Here is an 18,614-nt window from a genome sequence, read left to right as displayed (position 1 = left end):
GAAGTGGATCCCGTCCAAGGTGGGCCTGAGGCTGGCGCCCCCAGTTGCCAGCTTCAAAACGAACTGGAGCATCACCCAGCCACCTCCAAGTACAACACACCTAAGGGGCAGATTGGGAAGGCACCAGAATGCTGCTGAGGCAGATCCTGCTCCATAGGATCAGCAACTACACAACAACTCTCCCACTGTGGTCAAGGCCAGTCCTCACTACCTCCCATTGATGTACAATTATCAACCAAGGCTCAACTACAAGAGGAGGGCACATACAACCCACAAAAGGGACACAACTGGAGCACGTGACTCAGATGAACAGAAAAACTGTGCCACTGAACCCTACAGCACACCTACAACATAAGGCCACTCTACTAAGATTGGAAGACACAGCAGCCCTATCTAAGATACAGAAACAAACACATGGAAGCAGCCAAAATGGGGAGACAAACATATCCCAAATAAAAGAACAGAACAAAACTCTGGAAAAAGAACCAAGTGAAACGGAAATAAGTAATTTATCAGATGCAAAGTTCCAAACACTGGTTATAAGAATGTTCAATGATCTCAGGGAGAATTTCAACAGAGAGATAGGAAGCATAAAAATGGAGATGGAAACCATAAAAAAGAACCAGTCTGAAATAAAGGATACAATAATGGAAACGAAGACTATATTACAGGGAATCAACAGTAGCTTAGATGAAGCAGAAGATCCAACTAGCGAAGCAGAAGATAAGGTAGCAGAAAACACCTAACAAGAACAGCAAAAAGAAAAAAAGAATTCAAAAAATTGAGGAGAGTTTAAGGGGCCTCTGGGACAATATCAAGCTTACCAATATTTGCATTATAGGGATACCAGAAGGAGAAGAGAGAGGGCAAGGAATTGAAAACCTATTTGAAGAAATAATGACAGAAAACTTCCCTAACCTGGTGAAGGAAATGGACATACAAGCCCAGGAAGCACAGAGAGTCCCAAACAAGATAAACCCAAAGAGGCCAACACCAAGACACATCATAATTAAAATGCCAAAGGTTAAATACAAAGAGAGAATCTTAAGAGCAGCAAGAGAAAAGCAGTTAGTTACCTATAAGGGAGCCCCCATAAGACTGTCAGCTGATTTCTCAACAGAAACTTTGCAGACAAGAAAGGAGTGGCAGGAAATGTTCCAAATGATGAAAAGCATACAACCAAGATGCTCTACCCAGAAAGGCTGTCATTTAGAATTAAAGGACAGATGAGCTTCCCAAACAAGAAAAAGCTGAAGGAGTTCATCACCACCAAACCAGTATTACAGGGAATCTTAGAGGGACTTCTTTAAGATGAGACGGGGGTTAAGGATGAGTGAAAGGGGAAGGGATTAAGAAGTACAAATTGGTTGTTATACAGTAGTCATGGGGAAGTAGGGTATAGCATAAGGAATATACTCAATAATATTGTAATAACTAGGTTGGTGCCAGATAGGCACTAGATCTATCAGGGTGATGATAGATAGAATGGGGTTAGGGGCAGGGTGAAAAGGTGACGTCATTACGAATACAAATTGGTAGTTAATACAGTATATGGGGAATATTATCAACACTGTTGTAAAGATCATGTAAGGTGGTACCAGATGGGCACTCGACTTATCAAGGGGATCACGTCATAGACTGTGTAGATGCCTGACCAATGCGCTATACACCTGAAGCTGAAGTAGAATAATATTGAATGTCAACTATAACTAAATATATACGTATATATAGTCACGGGATGTGGAGCACAACATAGAGAAGACAGCAGATGGTATTGTAACATCTTATAAGATGTCAGAGGGGTAGTAGCTTGGGGGGTGGGTTATCACTTTATGAGGGGTTTAAATGTCTAACTATTACATTGCTTTGTACAACTGAAACTAATAAAAAAAGAAACCAATGAATAATAGCAAAACAATTACTCTTGTCAACTGCAAATGGAACATTCTCTATAATTAGGCAACAAGATAATTTTTAACAAATTTCAAAAAATTGAAATCATTCATCATACATTATCTGATCACAGTGGAATGAATGTAGAAATCAAAATAAAGTTATCTATAAAATCACCAGATATATGAAGATTATGCAAGATACTTCTAACTAACACATGAATCAAAAAAGTCACAAGCAAAATTAGACAGTGTTTTGAATTGAATAAAACTGAAAATACAACATATCAAAATTTGTGGGGTAGAAGAAAACCATTGTTTAGTAGGATATTAATAGCATGAAATCCTTATATTAGAAAACAAGAAGTGTCTCAAGTAAATAATTTAAGCTTTTACTTCATGAAACTAATAAGAGCAAATTGTACCCCAAACAAGAAACAGACGGAAATGATAAAGATAGAAATCAATGAAATTGAAAAGAGGAAAAACTAGAGAGAATTAATGAATCCAACCTGTAGTTCTTGGACAACATCAATAAAATGTTTTAACATATGAACAGTCTGACAAGAAAAAAATTTTTTTAATTACCAATATCAAGATTGAAAAAGAGGACATCACTAAATGTCCTGCAGACATTTAAAGGCTAATAAGAGAATAACAGGAACAACTTTATGCCAATAAATTTGACAACTTAAACCTTCTCACAAAAAGAACTGTTCTTCCTGGGGTAATTACCAACTATTTCAGGAGTAAATAGTAGCAGCTCTACACAAACTCTCCAGGAAAATACGAAAGCGAAGGATACTTTTCACCTCATCTCATGAAGACAACATTGCCCTGATATCAAAACCAGACAGCAACATTTCAGGAAAATTACAAACAATATCCATAATGAACATAGAACCAAAACTTCTTGACAAAACATTAACAAATCAAATCCCTATAGTGTGTAAAAATAAGAATACATCATAATCAAGTAGAATTTATTCCTTGAATGCAAGGTAGATTCAAATTTTAAAATTAATTAGTGTAATTAACAGGAAGAGACTATAAAGAAAAAAACGCATGATCATCTTAATAGATGTGAGGGGGGAAAAGCATTCGACAGAATTCTTCATCGTTTCATTATAAAACTTCTCAGAGACTAAGAATAGAAGGGAACTGTCTGTCCTGACAAATTACTCCTACAAAAATCCCACAGCTAACATTTCACTTATTGGTAGATGACTGCTTCATTTCCCCCTAATGTAGGAACAAGACAAGAATGTCTACTCTCACTGCCCTAGCACGATAAGGCAAGAAATAGAAATAGGCATATGTATTGGAGAGAAAGAAATTAAGTACGCTATAGGCACTATGACATGATTGCCTCAATAGAAAAATTGAAAGACTGAAGTTTTAGCCAGGTTGCAAACACAGCATCAATGTACAGCAATCAATTGCATGTCTATATACTATTAGTAGTAAACTATTAATAATTAAAACTTTTAAGTAATATTCACAAAAGCTCCCAACTACATATAATATTTGAAAATAAATTTCATGACATGTACTTTTTGAGTGGTAAAAACAACTAAACACTTATAAAAGAAATTAAAGAAAACCTTAATAGAGAGATATTCAGTGGTCATGGATTGCAAGACAATTATAATAAAAATGTACATTTTTCATAATTGATCTATAATTTCAGCACAATCCCAATAAAATCCCAGTAGAAATTTTTGTATAAATTCATGAACTGATTCTAAAATATATATGAAAAGACAAAAGAAGTATAACAGTAAAAATTTTGAAAAAATTAGAGGACTCATTCTACATGGTGTCAAGATTTATTATAAGCATGTGCTCCAGACAGCATGGTATTGGTGAAAGGATGGCCTGAGAGAACAATAGAACAGAATAGAGTCCAGAACAGACCCTTTCAAATGTTTCCAGTTGATTTCATTGCAGATGTACAAACAATTCAGTGGAAAATTGGTAAAGAACAGGCACTATTTGGTATCTGTATTCAAAAAGAAAAAAGAAAAAGACCTCAATCCATGTTAACACTATGTACATTTACTCAAAGCATTATATACTTAAAGATAAAACCTAACAATATAAAACTTCTATTAGAAAATATACGGGTTCGCCACCCGGTCAGGGAACAACATTTTCCTCTCCTGGGTGTCTACCCAAAAAATCTGAAAACATTTATCCATAAGGACATATGTGCTCCAATGTTCATTGCAGCTTTATTTACAGTGGCCAAGACATGGAAACAACCAAAGTGTCCTTTGATAGATGATTGGATAGAGAAGTTGTGGTATATATACACAATGGAATACTATTCTACCATAAGATGAAATAGTACCACTTGCGACAACATGGGTGAATTTTGAGATTATAATGCTAAGCGATATAAGTCGGACTATAAGTAGAAATAAGTAGAGAACCATATGCTATCACTGATATGTGGTATATAAAACTGAAAACAAGAAAGGAACAAGTCAAACAAATGAAGAAACAAAAACTCAGACACAGACAGTACGTTAGTGGTTATCAGAGGGTAAGAGGGGAGAGGGGTGGTAGATGAGGGTAAAGGGGATCAAATATATGGTGATGGAAGAACTGACTCTGGGGGGTGAACACACAATGTGATATATAGATAAAATATTACAGAATTGTACACCTGAAATCTATGTAACTTTACTAAGAAATTGTCACCCCAATAAACTTTAATTTAAAAAGAAAAAAGAAAATATAGAAGATATTTATGACCTAGACCAAGTTTTCTTAAATACAACCCTAAAAGAATGCTCATTTAAAGAAACAAAAAAAAACGAATAACTGGGAATTCTTAGAAACTCAAAAATTCTCTCAAGAAACAGTTATAAGAAGGAAAAAAATGACTCAGACTGGGAGAAAATATTTGCAAAACACATATCTATGATATGTAAAGATATATAAAGAACCCTCAAAACAAATAATAAGAAAACATCCCATTTTTAAAAAATGAGCAAAAAATTGTATAAAAAGTTACTCAATAACCCAAAGATGTTATATGGTTGTCAAAAAGTACATGAAAAGTTACTCAATAGCACTAATAGTCACAAAAATGTAATTTAAAACCACAATTGTTAAATCATACAATATAATTATACAATTCAACACATGTTAGAATGGCTAAAACTAAAAATGAAACCCTTAATACCATTACTGTCAGAGATATGGAGCAATGGGAACTCTCATAAATTACTGTTAAGAATGCAAAGTGGTATATCCATTTAAGAACACAGTTTAGTGATTTCTTAAAAAATTAAACATACAATAGAACTGCAACCCAAGTAAAATGAAACCGTGTTCACATAGAACCATGTATGAGAATATTCATAGCAGACTTATTCATAATCACCCCACATTGGAAACATCCACATGTCCTTTAGTGGTGAATGGGTGCCCAACCATGGTACATCCATACAATAGAATAATACTCTACAGTAAAAAGAAGTGAGCTTCTAATCCATGCAACGATAGGAATGAATCTCAAATGCATTATGCTAAGTGAAATAAGCTGTATGCAGAGGCCGTGATCCCATTATGACATTCTGGAAAAACTACATTATAGAGATGAAAACAGATCAAATGATTGGGTGGTTGGGGGTGGTGGGGAAGGTTGATTACAAAGTGGAAGGAGGAAATGTTACTGGTAATGGAACTTTTCTATGTCTTTATTGTGGTGGTAATTACATGATTAATATTTGCATTTATCAAAACTCATAAAGCTGTACTCTTAAAAGGGTGAGTTCTCGTGAAACAGTTATAAGAATGAAAAATGAGTCATAAACTGGGAGAAAACATTTGCAAAGCACATATCTATGATATGTAAAGATATTTAAAGAACTGTCAAAACAAATAATAAGAAAACATCCCGTTTTTAAAAAATGAGCAAAAAAAGTTTTATGAAAAGTGACTCAATAAACCAAAGAGGTCTGATAACTCAGTTCACAAACTTGCCACCGTGCGCTTACCTGGGCAGCACTGTCCGAACAGCTTGGTAAGGTTTCATAACCTTGGTGTATCAGTGTCTCACAGCTGTGTTCATGTCGACATGTGGCAGTGTCTTGCTGAGTGGCGTTCATTATTGTTGTTGCGTGTTTTTGTGTGCTGTCGTCTCCAGAATGTCTGACCTTGAATAAGAGCAACGAACAAACATTACATTTCTTGTTAAACTTGGCAAGAGTGAAAGTGAAATCAGGGACATGTTAGTCCAAGTTTATGTGGACAGTGCCATGAAGAAACGGCAGTGTACAAATCGATGAAACATTTTTCTGAGGGGAGAGAATGCGATACTGATGAAGAGAAGTCAGGGCGGCCAGTAACGAGCAGAACTGACGAAAACATTGGAAAAATTTGTCAAATTGTGAGTCAAAATGGTTCGCTGACTGTGAGAAATATAGCAGACCAAGTAAATATCTATAGAGAAACAGGAAAATCTTAACTGAAAATCTTGGCAAGAGAAAAGTGTGTGCAAAAATGGTCCCAAAGGAGCTCTTGCATCACGACAATGCACCAGCTCATGTGGCATTGTCTGTGAGGGAGTTTTTAGCCAGTAAAAAAGTAACTGCATTGGAACACCCTCCTACTCACCTGATCTGGCCCCAAAGACTTCTTTCTTTACCTGAAGATAAAGAATATATTGAAACGAAGACATTTTGATGACACTCAACACATCAAGGGTAATATTATGAAAGCAATGATGGCCATTCCAGAGAGTTCCAAAATTCCTTTGAAGGGTGGACTAGGCACTGGCATTGGTGCATAGCTTCCCAATGGGGAGTACTTCGAAGGTGACTGTAGTGATATTCAGCAATGAGGTATGTAACATTTTTTCTAAGATGAATTTCTGAACTTAATTGTCAGAGCTCATATGTAAATTATGTCCAGCAAATCTAACTTAATCATTAGTGTGATTTACAGCAGTTTAGCACAACAGAGAATAGATCAGTGAACCTAAAGTGAGGACAATAGTATCCAACATGATTTGAAAGAAATCTTTTAAAAAAGAGAGACTGAGAGAGACTTACAGACCTGGGGAAGAGTAGCCAGCAGTGAAACATACATGTTAATGGAGTTTCAGAAAGATAGGAAAAATAACAGTATAGACAATTATTTGAATAAATATTTGCCCAAAATTATCCACATTTGATCCAAAACAACAACCCACAAGTCCAAGAAATTCAGTGACATTAGCAAGATAAGTAAATTTTTTAAAAATACCAAGAAATCTCCACTACACTAAACATATCGTGGTATAACTTCTGAAAACAAAGGGTGAAAGGAAAAGCAGCCAGTGAGAAGGGGCAAAGATCGCATTACCCCTTTCCTCTAAGAATGACAAACGACTTCTCTTAAGGAACTGTGGAGACTAGAAGACAGTAATATCTACTAAAGTACTGAGACAAAAATAAAACACATAACCTAGAAATCTCTGTCAAGGAGAAATCTTGTATTTTTTGCTTTTCAATTACATTGACGTTGAATATTGTATTACTTGTAGGTGTACCACATATTGGTTAGACATTTATGTAACTTGTGAAGTGATTACCCCGTAAGTCTAGTGCCCACCTGACACCATCCATAGTTATTAACAATATTATTGACTATATTCTCTATGCTGTATTTATCCCCATGACTGTTTTGTAACTGCCAGATTGCACTGAATCCTTTCACCTTTTAAGGAGAAATCTTTTAAAACTGAAGGTGAAATAAAAACATTTTGATATAAAAGCTGAGACAATTGTCACTACTCGGCTTGCCCTAGAAGAATTGGTAAAGAAGTTATTCAGGCTGATGGAAAAACATACCTGATGGGAGTTCAAATTCACCTCCACAGGCAAGGAGGAGAGCAGGCTTCTGGTTTAAAAGGCTTTACATTATGGGCCCTTATATGTTGCTGAGATTTAACCTCATAAGATGTTCTCTTGCACTCACTGCCCAGCGCAGTGTTTTTTTTCCCCCCCAAAATTTTGCCAAAGTCGTTAGTGGATCTTGAAGTCAATCTAGAGGGTCTTGACCAGCCTTTTCCTAAGAAGTAGAGTAGAATGGGAAATACCAGAGTACACTGGTGTGAAGCCTAAGTATTAACTTTATCTCGGGCCTGTGGGATTATATACCATGTAAGATGTGCTGTTTGATGTCTGGGTTGCAGTCCAAAGTGTTTGGAAAACCCTGTCTTACCTCCACTGGCCTTTCTATTTCTTGAACATCCCAGTTCTTGGATGTTGTTGCTCCCTGAGGCCTTTGTTTTGCCTGTCTTTGCATGGCTAGCTTCTTTCCAACTTTTAAATTTGAGCTCAAGTATTACCTTCTAACAGGAGTGTTTCCTGCCTTTCTCACAAAGCAGGGCACTGTAATCAGCATTAGCATGAAAGGGAAAAAGAAATCTGTAGAGCTAAAAAGAATATCGAAAGTTGCTTTTGAACTTTCCCAGAATTTATATCGGGCAGTGATACCAATACACTGTAATGACAGTCTGTTCTAGGTAGAAAAAGATTGTTAGATCTGTCCACCTGGAATTAAAATGCAAAATAAAGTCTTTAAAAAATTAACATCCTGCCTTCCATTCCTTGTCTCTTTGTTTCCACTGGAAATTACTACTTTGCACTAGTTTTTCTGTCGTATGTTAAAACAGCTTTCTATTAATTGTACAATTTCTCCACTTTTCAGTGGTCAGATGTCCATATCCAGCACTCCGAAATGGAAAATTGGTATCAGGATTTGGGAAAAAATTTTACTACAGAGCGAAGGTTGTACTTGAATGCAACCCGGGTTATTACCTTAAAGGCAACGACACAATCGTCTGTGGAGCTGACAATATGTGGGAGCCTAAGATGCCAGAATGCATTAAAGGTACAAAGGGTGTCTTTTTCCTCAGGGTTTTTTTTTTTAATTTTACATTATTTCTTTGATTTAAATAGAAATGATACAGAGTAACTGGAATGAAGCAGTTTTAGTATGTCTTGTATTCTTTTTCATGACTGATGTAAAATTCACAAAGAATTAGTTAGTACATTATGTACATCACACAGGTATATAAATTTTTCTCGTTTGGATCTTTTATGTTTAGGTAGCAAACATTTTTCAGAAAACTGATGAATGGGTATTTTCATCTAAATAAGTCAAGCATGAAAGGCGTAATTCATATAAATAAAAAGAAAGTGATAATCCTAAGTGGTTGAACCAGTCTAAGTTATTTTTGTTTTCCAGTGTCGACTACTCCCAGTACTAAACCTCCGACTCCGAGTCATTCAGGTTTAATAACACTTTGCTTATATTTTTCAAAATTCTTAAATTCTTGGTGAAAATGCCAGTGATAACTCCCAAGTATTTGATCCAATCTGTTACTTTGTTTTCCAGTGTCGACTCCTCCCAGTACTAAACCTCCGACTCCGAGTCATTCAGGTTTAATAACACTTTGTTTATATTTTTCAAAATTGTTTTAAATCCTTAGTGAAAATGCCCGTGACAACTCCCAAGTATTTGATCCAATCTGTTATTTTGTTTTCCAGTGTCGACTCCTCCCAATACTAAACCTCCGACTCCGAGTCATTCAGGTTTAATAACATTTGCTTACATTTTTCAAAATTCTTTTAAATTCTTGATGAAAATGCCCGTGATAACTCCCAAGTATTTGATCCAGTCTACATCATTTTGTTTTCCAGTGTCGACTCCTCCCAGTACAAAACCTCCAACCTCCAGTGTCTCAGGTTTAGTAACTTTCTGTTTATATTTTTCAAACTTCTTTAAACTCCTGGTGATTATTTTGAAATCCTTCAAATCCTTGGATATTTTTCAAAATCCTTTAAATGTCTGGTGACTTATACTGATTCATCACTTTTAGTAATGGAAGGAGGAAGAACATATTTGCAGCCATTTTAGTTGTTATACTTAGTGATTCTAAAATCATTTGCCATCGTCCTCAGATATAAACAGCTATGTTAACTTAAGTTATATAATAACTGTAAATGTATTTATATGTACAATGATTTAATGCCTTCCTCAATGGATGATATTAAAGCTTAAACTGGTTGCACTTAAAGTACTTAGCACAGTGCCTGGCATATAGGAGGCTCTTAAAGGAAGCTCATATGACTTACAGCATCAGGTCAATTAATATTAAAGAGGAAGGTAGGTCTGTGGCATTTGTTTTCTAATATATATGTTTTTTGTGTCACCAATTTTCCTATTTTTATTAGTTTCAGGTGTACAAAACAATGTAATAGCTAGATATTTATAACCCTCACAAAGTGATATCCCCTCCCCAATCTGCTACCCCTCTGACATCGTATGTAGCTGTTATACAATTCCATTGACTCTATTCCCTATGCTGTACTCCACACCCTGTGACTTTATATACTAAATTATAGTTGACATTCATTATTATTCAGCTTCAGCTTCAGGTGTACACTGCAGTGGTCAGGCATCTGCATACTCAATGGGGAAAAGCTAAAACCATTTCCCTTACAATCTGGAACAAGGCAAGGTTGCCCCTTTCTTTACATTTCTTCAACATAGTTCTGGAAGTTCTAGCCACAGCAATCAGACAAGAAAAAGATATAAAAGGCATCCAAATTGGTAAGGAAGAAGTAAAATTGTCATTATATGCAGATGACATGGTACTACTATATAGAAAGAACCCCAAAGACACCACCAAAAAGCTATTAGAACTGATAAATTAATTTAGTAAAGTAGCAGGATACAAAATTAATATTCAGAAATCAGTTGCATTTGTATAAACTAATAATAAACTATCAGAAGGAGAAATTAAGAAAACAGCCCCATTTAAAATTGCTTCAAAAACTATAAAATAGTTAGGAATAAATTTAACCAAAGAAGTCAAAAACCTGTACTCAGAAAATTATAAGACACTGAATAGAGAAACTAAAGAAGATACAAATAAATGGAAACACATACTATACTCATGGATAGGAATAATTAATATAGTTAAAATGTCCATAATGCCTAAGGCAATGTATAGATTCAACATAATTCCTATCAAACTACCAAGGACATTTTTCACAAAAATAGAACATATAATCCGAATATGTATATGGAACCGTAAAAGACCCTGAATAGCAGGGCAATCTTGAGAAATAAGAATAAAGTAGGAGGTATCATGATACCTGACATCAAATTATACTACAAGGCTACAGTAATCAAAACAGCATGGTACTGGCATAAAAACAGACACATAGATCAATGGAACAGAAGAGAGAGCCCAGAAATAAATCCATACCTATGTGGTCATTAAATTATGACAATGGAAGCAAGAATTTACATGGGGTAACAACAGTCTATTCAATAAATGGTGCTGGGACATCTGGACAGACACATGCAAAACAATTAAGCTGGACCTCCTTATGCCATATACAAGAATATATTCAATTTTGGTATTTTAATTCATTTTAAAAGTGATCTGTTGATACATATCTTCCCGGTCCAGGACTGTGTTTCATTTCCCAGACTGCAACAAGTTTAGTTCTTTTTATATAGTCCAATCTGAACTGGGAAATTACCGCTATTTTCCAGAACAAGACCAGTGTTTCTGCCAACCTCACCTCTCCCCACCTCATACAATTTTTCTTTTTCTCTTTACTGGGAATTTCTATTTGGCAACAGAAAGGCAGGGAAAGTCCTTATTTATTTCATAGCAGCTGAAAGGCAGGGAAAGTCCTTATTTATTTCATAGCAGCTGAAAGGCAGGGAAAGTCCTCATTTATTAAAATGAAATGGAGGACGTGTTGCATGGACAACTGATCAACTGCTCTGTTAAGACTTGAGAGACTGTTAGATACGGTGGGAGGAGTGTCTTCCTGATTTCAGTGCTGCGATCCCTGGCTTCTCTTTGGTTTAAGCAGAAACCAGAGACAGGCAACGTGGGAAGAGCATTAGCCTGGGCCGACCTCACTCAGGGTCCTGGTTAGGCTCTGCTTGCTCCAGTAACATCCTCTCTGTGGGCTTAGTTTCCTGTTACATCTGAGAGTGTTGCACTCAAGTAAATCTCAATTCCTGGCTTCTAATTTGTTGGTATATTTCTGGTTGTCCCAATATTTTAAAGGATTGAGGGGAATTATGCATGTAAATGTGGTAATAGAACACATTTTTACAATTCGTGTATACCTGATACCTTGTAAACACCTTGAGTACCTCAGCTGAGTGCTGTGAGGCTTGGGGGGAAAGAGATGGTTTTTTGGTGGACTGCTATGTTACGATTACAGGTGAACTTTATGCTCATCAACACATCCATGTTTACTTACATGGTCCTAGTGGGTTTGTGCACTGTGGGATACTGTGTTTGTTGATATGCTCTTTTGAAAGAGTTGACCGTACGAATTCATAATGGATTTATAAAACACTGATGCAGTTTAGTATTTCAAAGATGAGAGAATTGATTGTGAGGAAAAGTTTATAAAGAAGATAAACTACGGGGATCTTAAATATCAAAAATCAAAATTCCCCATGGGACTCTCAATCATTTTTTGTCATCAGAGAATGACTACAAAAATGATCAGTAGCAACATATAATGGTGATAAGGTAGATATAATTGTGCTAATATGAAAAAATGTTTGTGAAATACTAAGTGAAAACAAAAAGATAAGAATTATGTAGTATGATACTATTTGGATGGTAATTTTTTTAAAGATACATATTTTTATTTTTATCAAATTTATTGGGGTGACAATTGGTTAGTAACATTATGTAGGTTTCAAGTGTACAGTTCTATAATACATTATCTACATATTGCATTGTGTGTTCACCACCCAGACTCACCATATATTTGACCCCCTTTTCCCTCTTTTACCACCTTCCTCCTCCCTTACCCTCTGGTAACCACTAAACTGTTCTCCATGTCTATGAGGTTCATGGGTTGGTTTGTTTTGTTCCTTTGTTGCTTTCAGTTTTATACCACACATGTGAGTGAAATCATATGCTTCTCGACTTTTTCTGATTTATTTGTGACACCATGGATGGATCTTGAGATTATCAGCTAAGCAACATGTTTATTTTTAACACATTGTTTTTATTATTAATTATTAACTTCTAGGATTTCTATTATAAAATACAAAGCTATAGTGAACATTCTTATGAAAACATCCATGTATACTTGTGTAGATGTATATTTAGGTTAAATTCCCAGAAGTAGAATTGCAAAGTTTGGAAAGTATGTGTAGTTTTCATTTTGACAAATAATCTTTTTTAAAAATAAAGAATGAAAATAAATGCCGAATTTTGTATTGATAAAGCTGGTGTCAAGCCTACTATCCCAATTACATTTCCAGTTTCAAATCATCCACATTCAGTAACTGTTTTCCTATTTATATTAAGAACATCATAAGGTGATGGGTGAAAATTGATGCCATGTATTAATTCACATTCTTTAGTTATCAATAAAGTTGAACTTTTTTTGGCCTACATTTATTTATGCAAGTTTTTTGCTCATTTTTCTATTAGGTTTCTAAAATATTTTCTTATTTATTTGTCAGAACTCATAAGTTAAAGCTTCATTTTAACATGTTCATTTTAACATGAAATGAACATTATTTTAGGGGTGTGTTTTTTTTCTTTGCCTTATTTTTACTAGTCAGTTGTCTTTTAAAATTTCATACTTATGTTTTTGGAGAGGCTGTGGAGAAAAAGGAACCCTCACACACTCTTGGTGGGGATGTAGATTGGTGCAGCCACTATGAAAAACAGTATGGAAGTTCCCAAAAAAATTACAAATAGAGTTATCCTATGATCCAGCAATCTCTCGCCTGGGTATCTACCCCAAAAATCAGAAAACATTTATCCGTAAAGATATTATGTACTCTGATGTTCATTGCAGTTTTATTAACAGTGGCCAAGACATGGAAACAACCAAAGTGTCCTTTGGTTGGATAAAGAAGATACGGTATATACTATACACAATGTTATACTACTACTCTGCCGTAAGAAAAGATGAAGTAATGCCATTTGCAACAACATGGATGGATATTGACATTATTATGTTAAGTGAAATAAGTCAGAGAGAAAAAGTTGAGAACCATATGACATCACTGGTATGTGGGATATAAAAACTGAAAGCAACAAAGGAACAAAACAAACAAAAACTCATAGACACAGACAATCGTTTGGTAGTTACCAGAGGGTAAGGGGGGATAGTAGAAGAGGGTAAAGGGGTCAAATATATGGTGATGGAAGGAGAACTGACTCTGGGTGGTGAATACACAATGCAATATATAGATGATGTATTATAGAATCGTACACTTGAAACCTATGTAGTTTTGTTGACTATTATAGCCCCAATAAATTTTAATTAAAAAAATATACTGTCAAATATGGAATCCTTTTTATACTTTAATTACATAAGTAGTATATGAATATAAATTTGTAAAATTTCAAACATCAGGAAAGTATACAGACTAAAAGATTAGTCTCCTCTTTCCCTGTCCATTGCCTGAATTAATTAATAGTTTAGGTATCTTTTTTATCTGTTTCTGTACATTAATATCCTTACTTGCGTAGATATACATATTTTAGCATGTTTTTCCTTTTTTCTTAACCAGAAATGGGATCATGCTGTTCATAGTTTTCTAAAACTCTCACATTTTACACTTACTGTCTTAGGTGGACTTATACTTAGATGTATTCCCATCCTTTTAATGATGACGTTAATATATATGTGATATTTATTTAATCATTCTCTCATCAGTGGTCATCTATATGTGCAAAAGTTTTACATTAATAGGTAGTTGGATGTATCAGTTTTTCTCTAATGGTTATGAGTGTTGTGTCTTTATTATAAAAGCTGTAAGCCTTCCCCATGATGAAATTATGTTAATATAAGCATTTCAGCCACGTGTTTTGATTTCATTCTTTGCATTTAAATCATTGTTACACCTGAAACTTGTATATACATTACGATATATTGAATGAGATAGTGTTACTTTCCACTCCACTCAGTCCCATGTGTTGCATAAGTTGTCTTCCCTCCAACTGTTCTGCGGTGCCAGTTTTTATCATACGTTAAATTCATAGGTGTTCCAGTCATCTGTCTGTTCCCTTGAACTCTGACCATTCCTCTGCCAGCACCATACCATTTTAGTTTTCACTCTAGTGCTATGGAAGTGTTTTTATATCTTTTAGAACACTTCCTATTCAGAAATGTTCAGACCACTATTTATGCTAATTTATGTAGATCAACTTTTATTTTTTATCACTTTAACCACTTTACATATATCTTTCAGTGGTATTAAGTACATTCACATTGTTGTACTGTCATCACTACTGTATCTCCAAGACTTTTTCATATCAAAGTAAAATATGATACCCCTTAAATAATAACTTGCCATAATAATAATCTTACCCTAGCCCTGGTAAATGCTATTCAGTTTTCTGTTTATGAATTTGACTATTCTAGGTATCTCATAGAAGTGGAATTATTTCTGCCTTATTTCACTTAGTAGAATATGTCCTGGCTTATTTCACTTAGCATGATGTTTTCGAGATTCAACCATCTTGTAGCAAGAATCAGAACTTTATTATTTTTGTAGCTGAATAATATCCCATTGTTTATATATATCACATTTGGTTATCCATTGACCTGCTGGTGGACATTGGGTTGTTTCCAACTTTTGGCTATTTTGAATATACTTCTCTGAGTATTGGCATTTGGGTAACTGTTTGAGTCCCTGTTTACAATATTGGGAGTGTATATCCCTAGGAGTAGAATTGCTGGGCTGTGTGGTAATTCTGTGTTTATTTTCTTGAGGAACAGCCATACTGTCTTCCACAGTGCCTGTACCATTTTACATTCCCACTGGCGATGCACAAAGGTTCCAACTTCTCCGCCTCTTTACCTACACTTGTTTTCTGTTTTTTGACACTAGCCATCCTAATGTATATGAATATCTCATTGTGGTTTTTGCTAGCATTTCCTAATGACTAGAGATCATATTTACATTTGCTTAGTAGTGTTTTGTATATCTTGTTTGGAGAAATGTCTATTCAAGTTCTTTGTCCATTTTTGATTTGGGTTTTTGTGTGCGTGTGTGATTTGGACTCCTTTAATACTTAGCATTAGCTTAAAAGCGTGCATAATGACAACTTACTGATTCATTCATCTATTCACTCATTCAAACATTTAATATGCATTACGCACACACAAGACAATTTGATATGTATCCTAATAATATGCTGTAAATAACATGTACTTTAAGATATATAGTTAACATAATCAGAAATCCAAGTATATTCAGGTATAAGGAGTACCTTCCTGCAATAGTATATAAATATCAATACCCAAAGTAAGCTGGTCTACAACATTTTATTTTATTTATTTTTTTATTTTCATTTTTATTTATTTTTTAAATTTTATTCATTTATTTATTTTAACTTTTTTTTTATTAGTTTCAGGTGTACAAAACAATGTAATAGTTAGACATTTATCATTTATATCTCTCACACAGTGACAACCCCCCTCCCCCCATCCACAATCCCTCTGACATCGCACACAACCATTACATTTCCACCGTCTCTATTCTTAATGTTGTACTCCACTTCTTGTGACTATATATATACAAAATTGTAGTTGACATTCATTATTGTTCAGCTTCAGCTTCAGGTGTACAGTGCAGTGATCAGGCATCTACATCATCCCTGAGGTGGACTCCCTAATAAGACAAGTGTCCATCAGATACCCTACAAAATCTTTACAATATTGATTGCATTCCCCAAATTGACTTTCGTATCCCATGGTAATCTTGTGGTTACTGATTGTACTTTCTAATCCCCTCACCTTCCCCTTTATCCCCAACCCCTCTATCTAGCAACCCTCAGTTTTTCCTCTATGTCTCCGAAACTCAGATTAGTTCATTCACTTATTCTCTTTTTTAGATTCCACATATAAGTGAGATCATATGGTATTTGTCTTTCTCTGTCTGACTTATTTCACTTAACATAATGTTCTCTAGGTCCATCCATATTGTTGCAAATGGTAAGATTTCATTCTTCTTTATGGCTGCATAATACTCCATTGTATAAATGTACCACAGTTTCTTAATCTAGTCGTCTACCGATGGGCATTTCGGTTGTTTCTATATCTTGGCTATTGTATATAGTGCTGCAATAAACATAGGGGTGCATAAATTTTTTTCTAATTAGAGTTTTGGATTTCTCCAGATAGATACCTAGGAGTGGAATTGCTAGGTCATAAGCTAGTTCCATTTTCAGATTTTTGAGATACCTCCATACTGTTTTCCATAGTGGCTGCACCAATCTGTAATCCCACCAACAGTGCAGGAAGGTTCCCTTTTCTCCACAACCGCGCTAGCACTTGCTGTTTGTTGATTTATTGATGATAGCCAATTTGACTGGGGTGAGGTGGAATCTCATTGTGGTTTTTATTTGCATTTCTCTGATGGTTAGTGAGGTTGAGCATTTTTTCATATGTCTGTTTGCCATCTGTATGTCCTTTTTAGAAAAATGTCTCTTCATGTCCTCTGCCCATTTTTTAATTGGGTTGTTTGTTTTTTTAGAGTTGAGTTGAGTGAGTTTTTTGTAAATTTGGGATATTAACCCCTTATCGGATATAACATTGGCAAATATCTTTTCCCATTCAGTAGGATCCCTTCTTGTTTTATTGATGGTTTCCTTTGCTGTGAAAAAACTCTTTAGTCCCCTACTATGATAATGTTACTGTTGATCTCTGTCTTTATGTCAGTCAATATCTGTTGTATATATTTAGGTGCTCCTATGTTGGGTGCATAGATGTTTACTAGGGTTATGTCCTCTTGTTGGATTGATCCCTTTATTATTATATAGTGCCCATCTTTGTCTTTTAATGTGTTCTTAATTTTAAAGTCTATTTTGTCAGATATAAGTATTACAACTCCAGCTTTTTTCTCATTTCCATTTGCATGAAGTATCTTACTTCAACCCTTCACTTTCAGCCTGTGTGTGTCTTTTGATCTGAGGTGAGTCTCTTGTATACAGCATATACAAGGGTCTTGCTTTCTTATCCACTCAGCCACCCTATGTCTCTTGATTGGAGCATTTAATCCATTTACATTTAAAGTGATTATTGATAGGTACGTAGTTATTACCATTTTTTAAATTTGTAGTTAGATTGTTTTCATCTTTCTTCTGTTTACAGAAGCCCTTTTAATATTTCCTGCAATGCTGGCTTGGTGGTAATAAATTCTTTTAGCTTGTTGTTTTCTGGGAAGCTCTTTATCTCTCCTTCAATTTTAAATGATAGCCTTGCTGGATAAAGCAATCTAGGTTGTAGACCTTTGTTTTCCATCACTTTGAGTATCTCCTGCCACTCCCTCCTGGCCTGCAATGTTTCTGTAGAAAAGTCATTTGATAGTCTGATAAGAGTTCCCTTGTAAGTTACCCGCTGTTTCTCTCTTGCTGCTTTTAGGACTCTCTCTTTATCTTTAACCTTTGCCATTTTAACTCTAATATGTCTTGGTGTGGACCTGTTTGGGTTTATCCTGGTTGGAACTCTCTGCACTTCCTGGGCTTGTATGTCGGTTTCCTTCACCAGTTTAGGGAAGTTTTCGGTCATTATTGCTTCAAATATGTTCTCAATCCCTTGCTCCGTCTCTTCTCCCTCTGATATTCTTATGATGCGCATGTTGTTGCACTTGATATTATCCCAGAGGTCCCTATGAGCTCTTGTGCCTGTAGAGAATTCT

The 18,614-nt window shown here is 35.1% G+C and overlaps 1 protein-coding gene across 19 annotated transcripts in view; it reads left to right on the top strand.

Annotated features, from left to right (window-relative positions):
* The window catches only part of LOC148756635 (membrane cofactor protein-like), a 97,583-nt gene that overhangs the window by 63,097 nt on the left and 15,872 nt on the right, over positions 1-18,614 (top strand). For 10 of the 19 annotated variants that reach the window (XM_088801677.1, XM_088801669.1, XM_088801680.1 and 7 more), the window contains exons 6-10: positions 8,601-8,783; positions 9,141-9,185; positions 9,291-9,335; positions 9,443-9,487; positions 9,596-9,640. In XM_088801677.1, coding sequence (XP_088657803.1) covers positions 8,601-8,783; positions 9,141-9,185; positions 9,291-9,335; positions 9,443-9,487; positions 9,596-9,640 — 363 coding nt within the window. The remainder of the gene's footprint in view (positions 1-8,600; positions 8,784-9,140; positions 9,186-9,290; positions 9,336-9,442; positions 9,488-9,595; positions 9,641-18,614) is intronic. The other 9 variants (XM_088801686.1, XM_088801685.1, XM_088801682.1 and 6 more) reach the window with 6 other exon arrangements.

Source organism: Rhinolophus sinicus, chromosome 11, assembly GCF_057876585.1.
Source record: "Rhinolophus sinicus isolate RSI-liver-muscle chromosome 11, RSI-T2T, whole genome shotgun sequence".
NCBI classification, from domain to species: Eukaryota; Metazoa; Chordata; class Mammalia; order Chiroptera; family Rhinolophidae; genus Rhinolophus; species Rhinolophus sinicus.
This window is presented reverse-complemented; position numbering and strand designations above follow the sequence as displayed.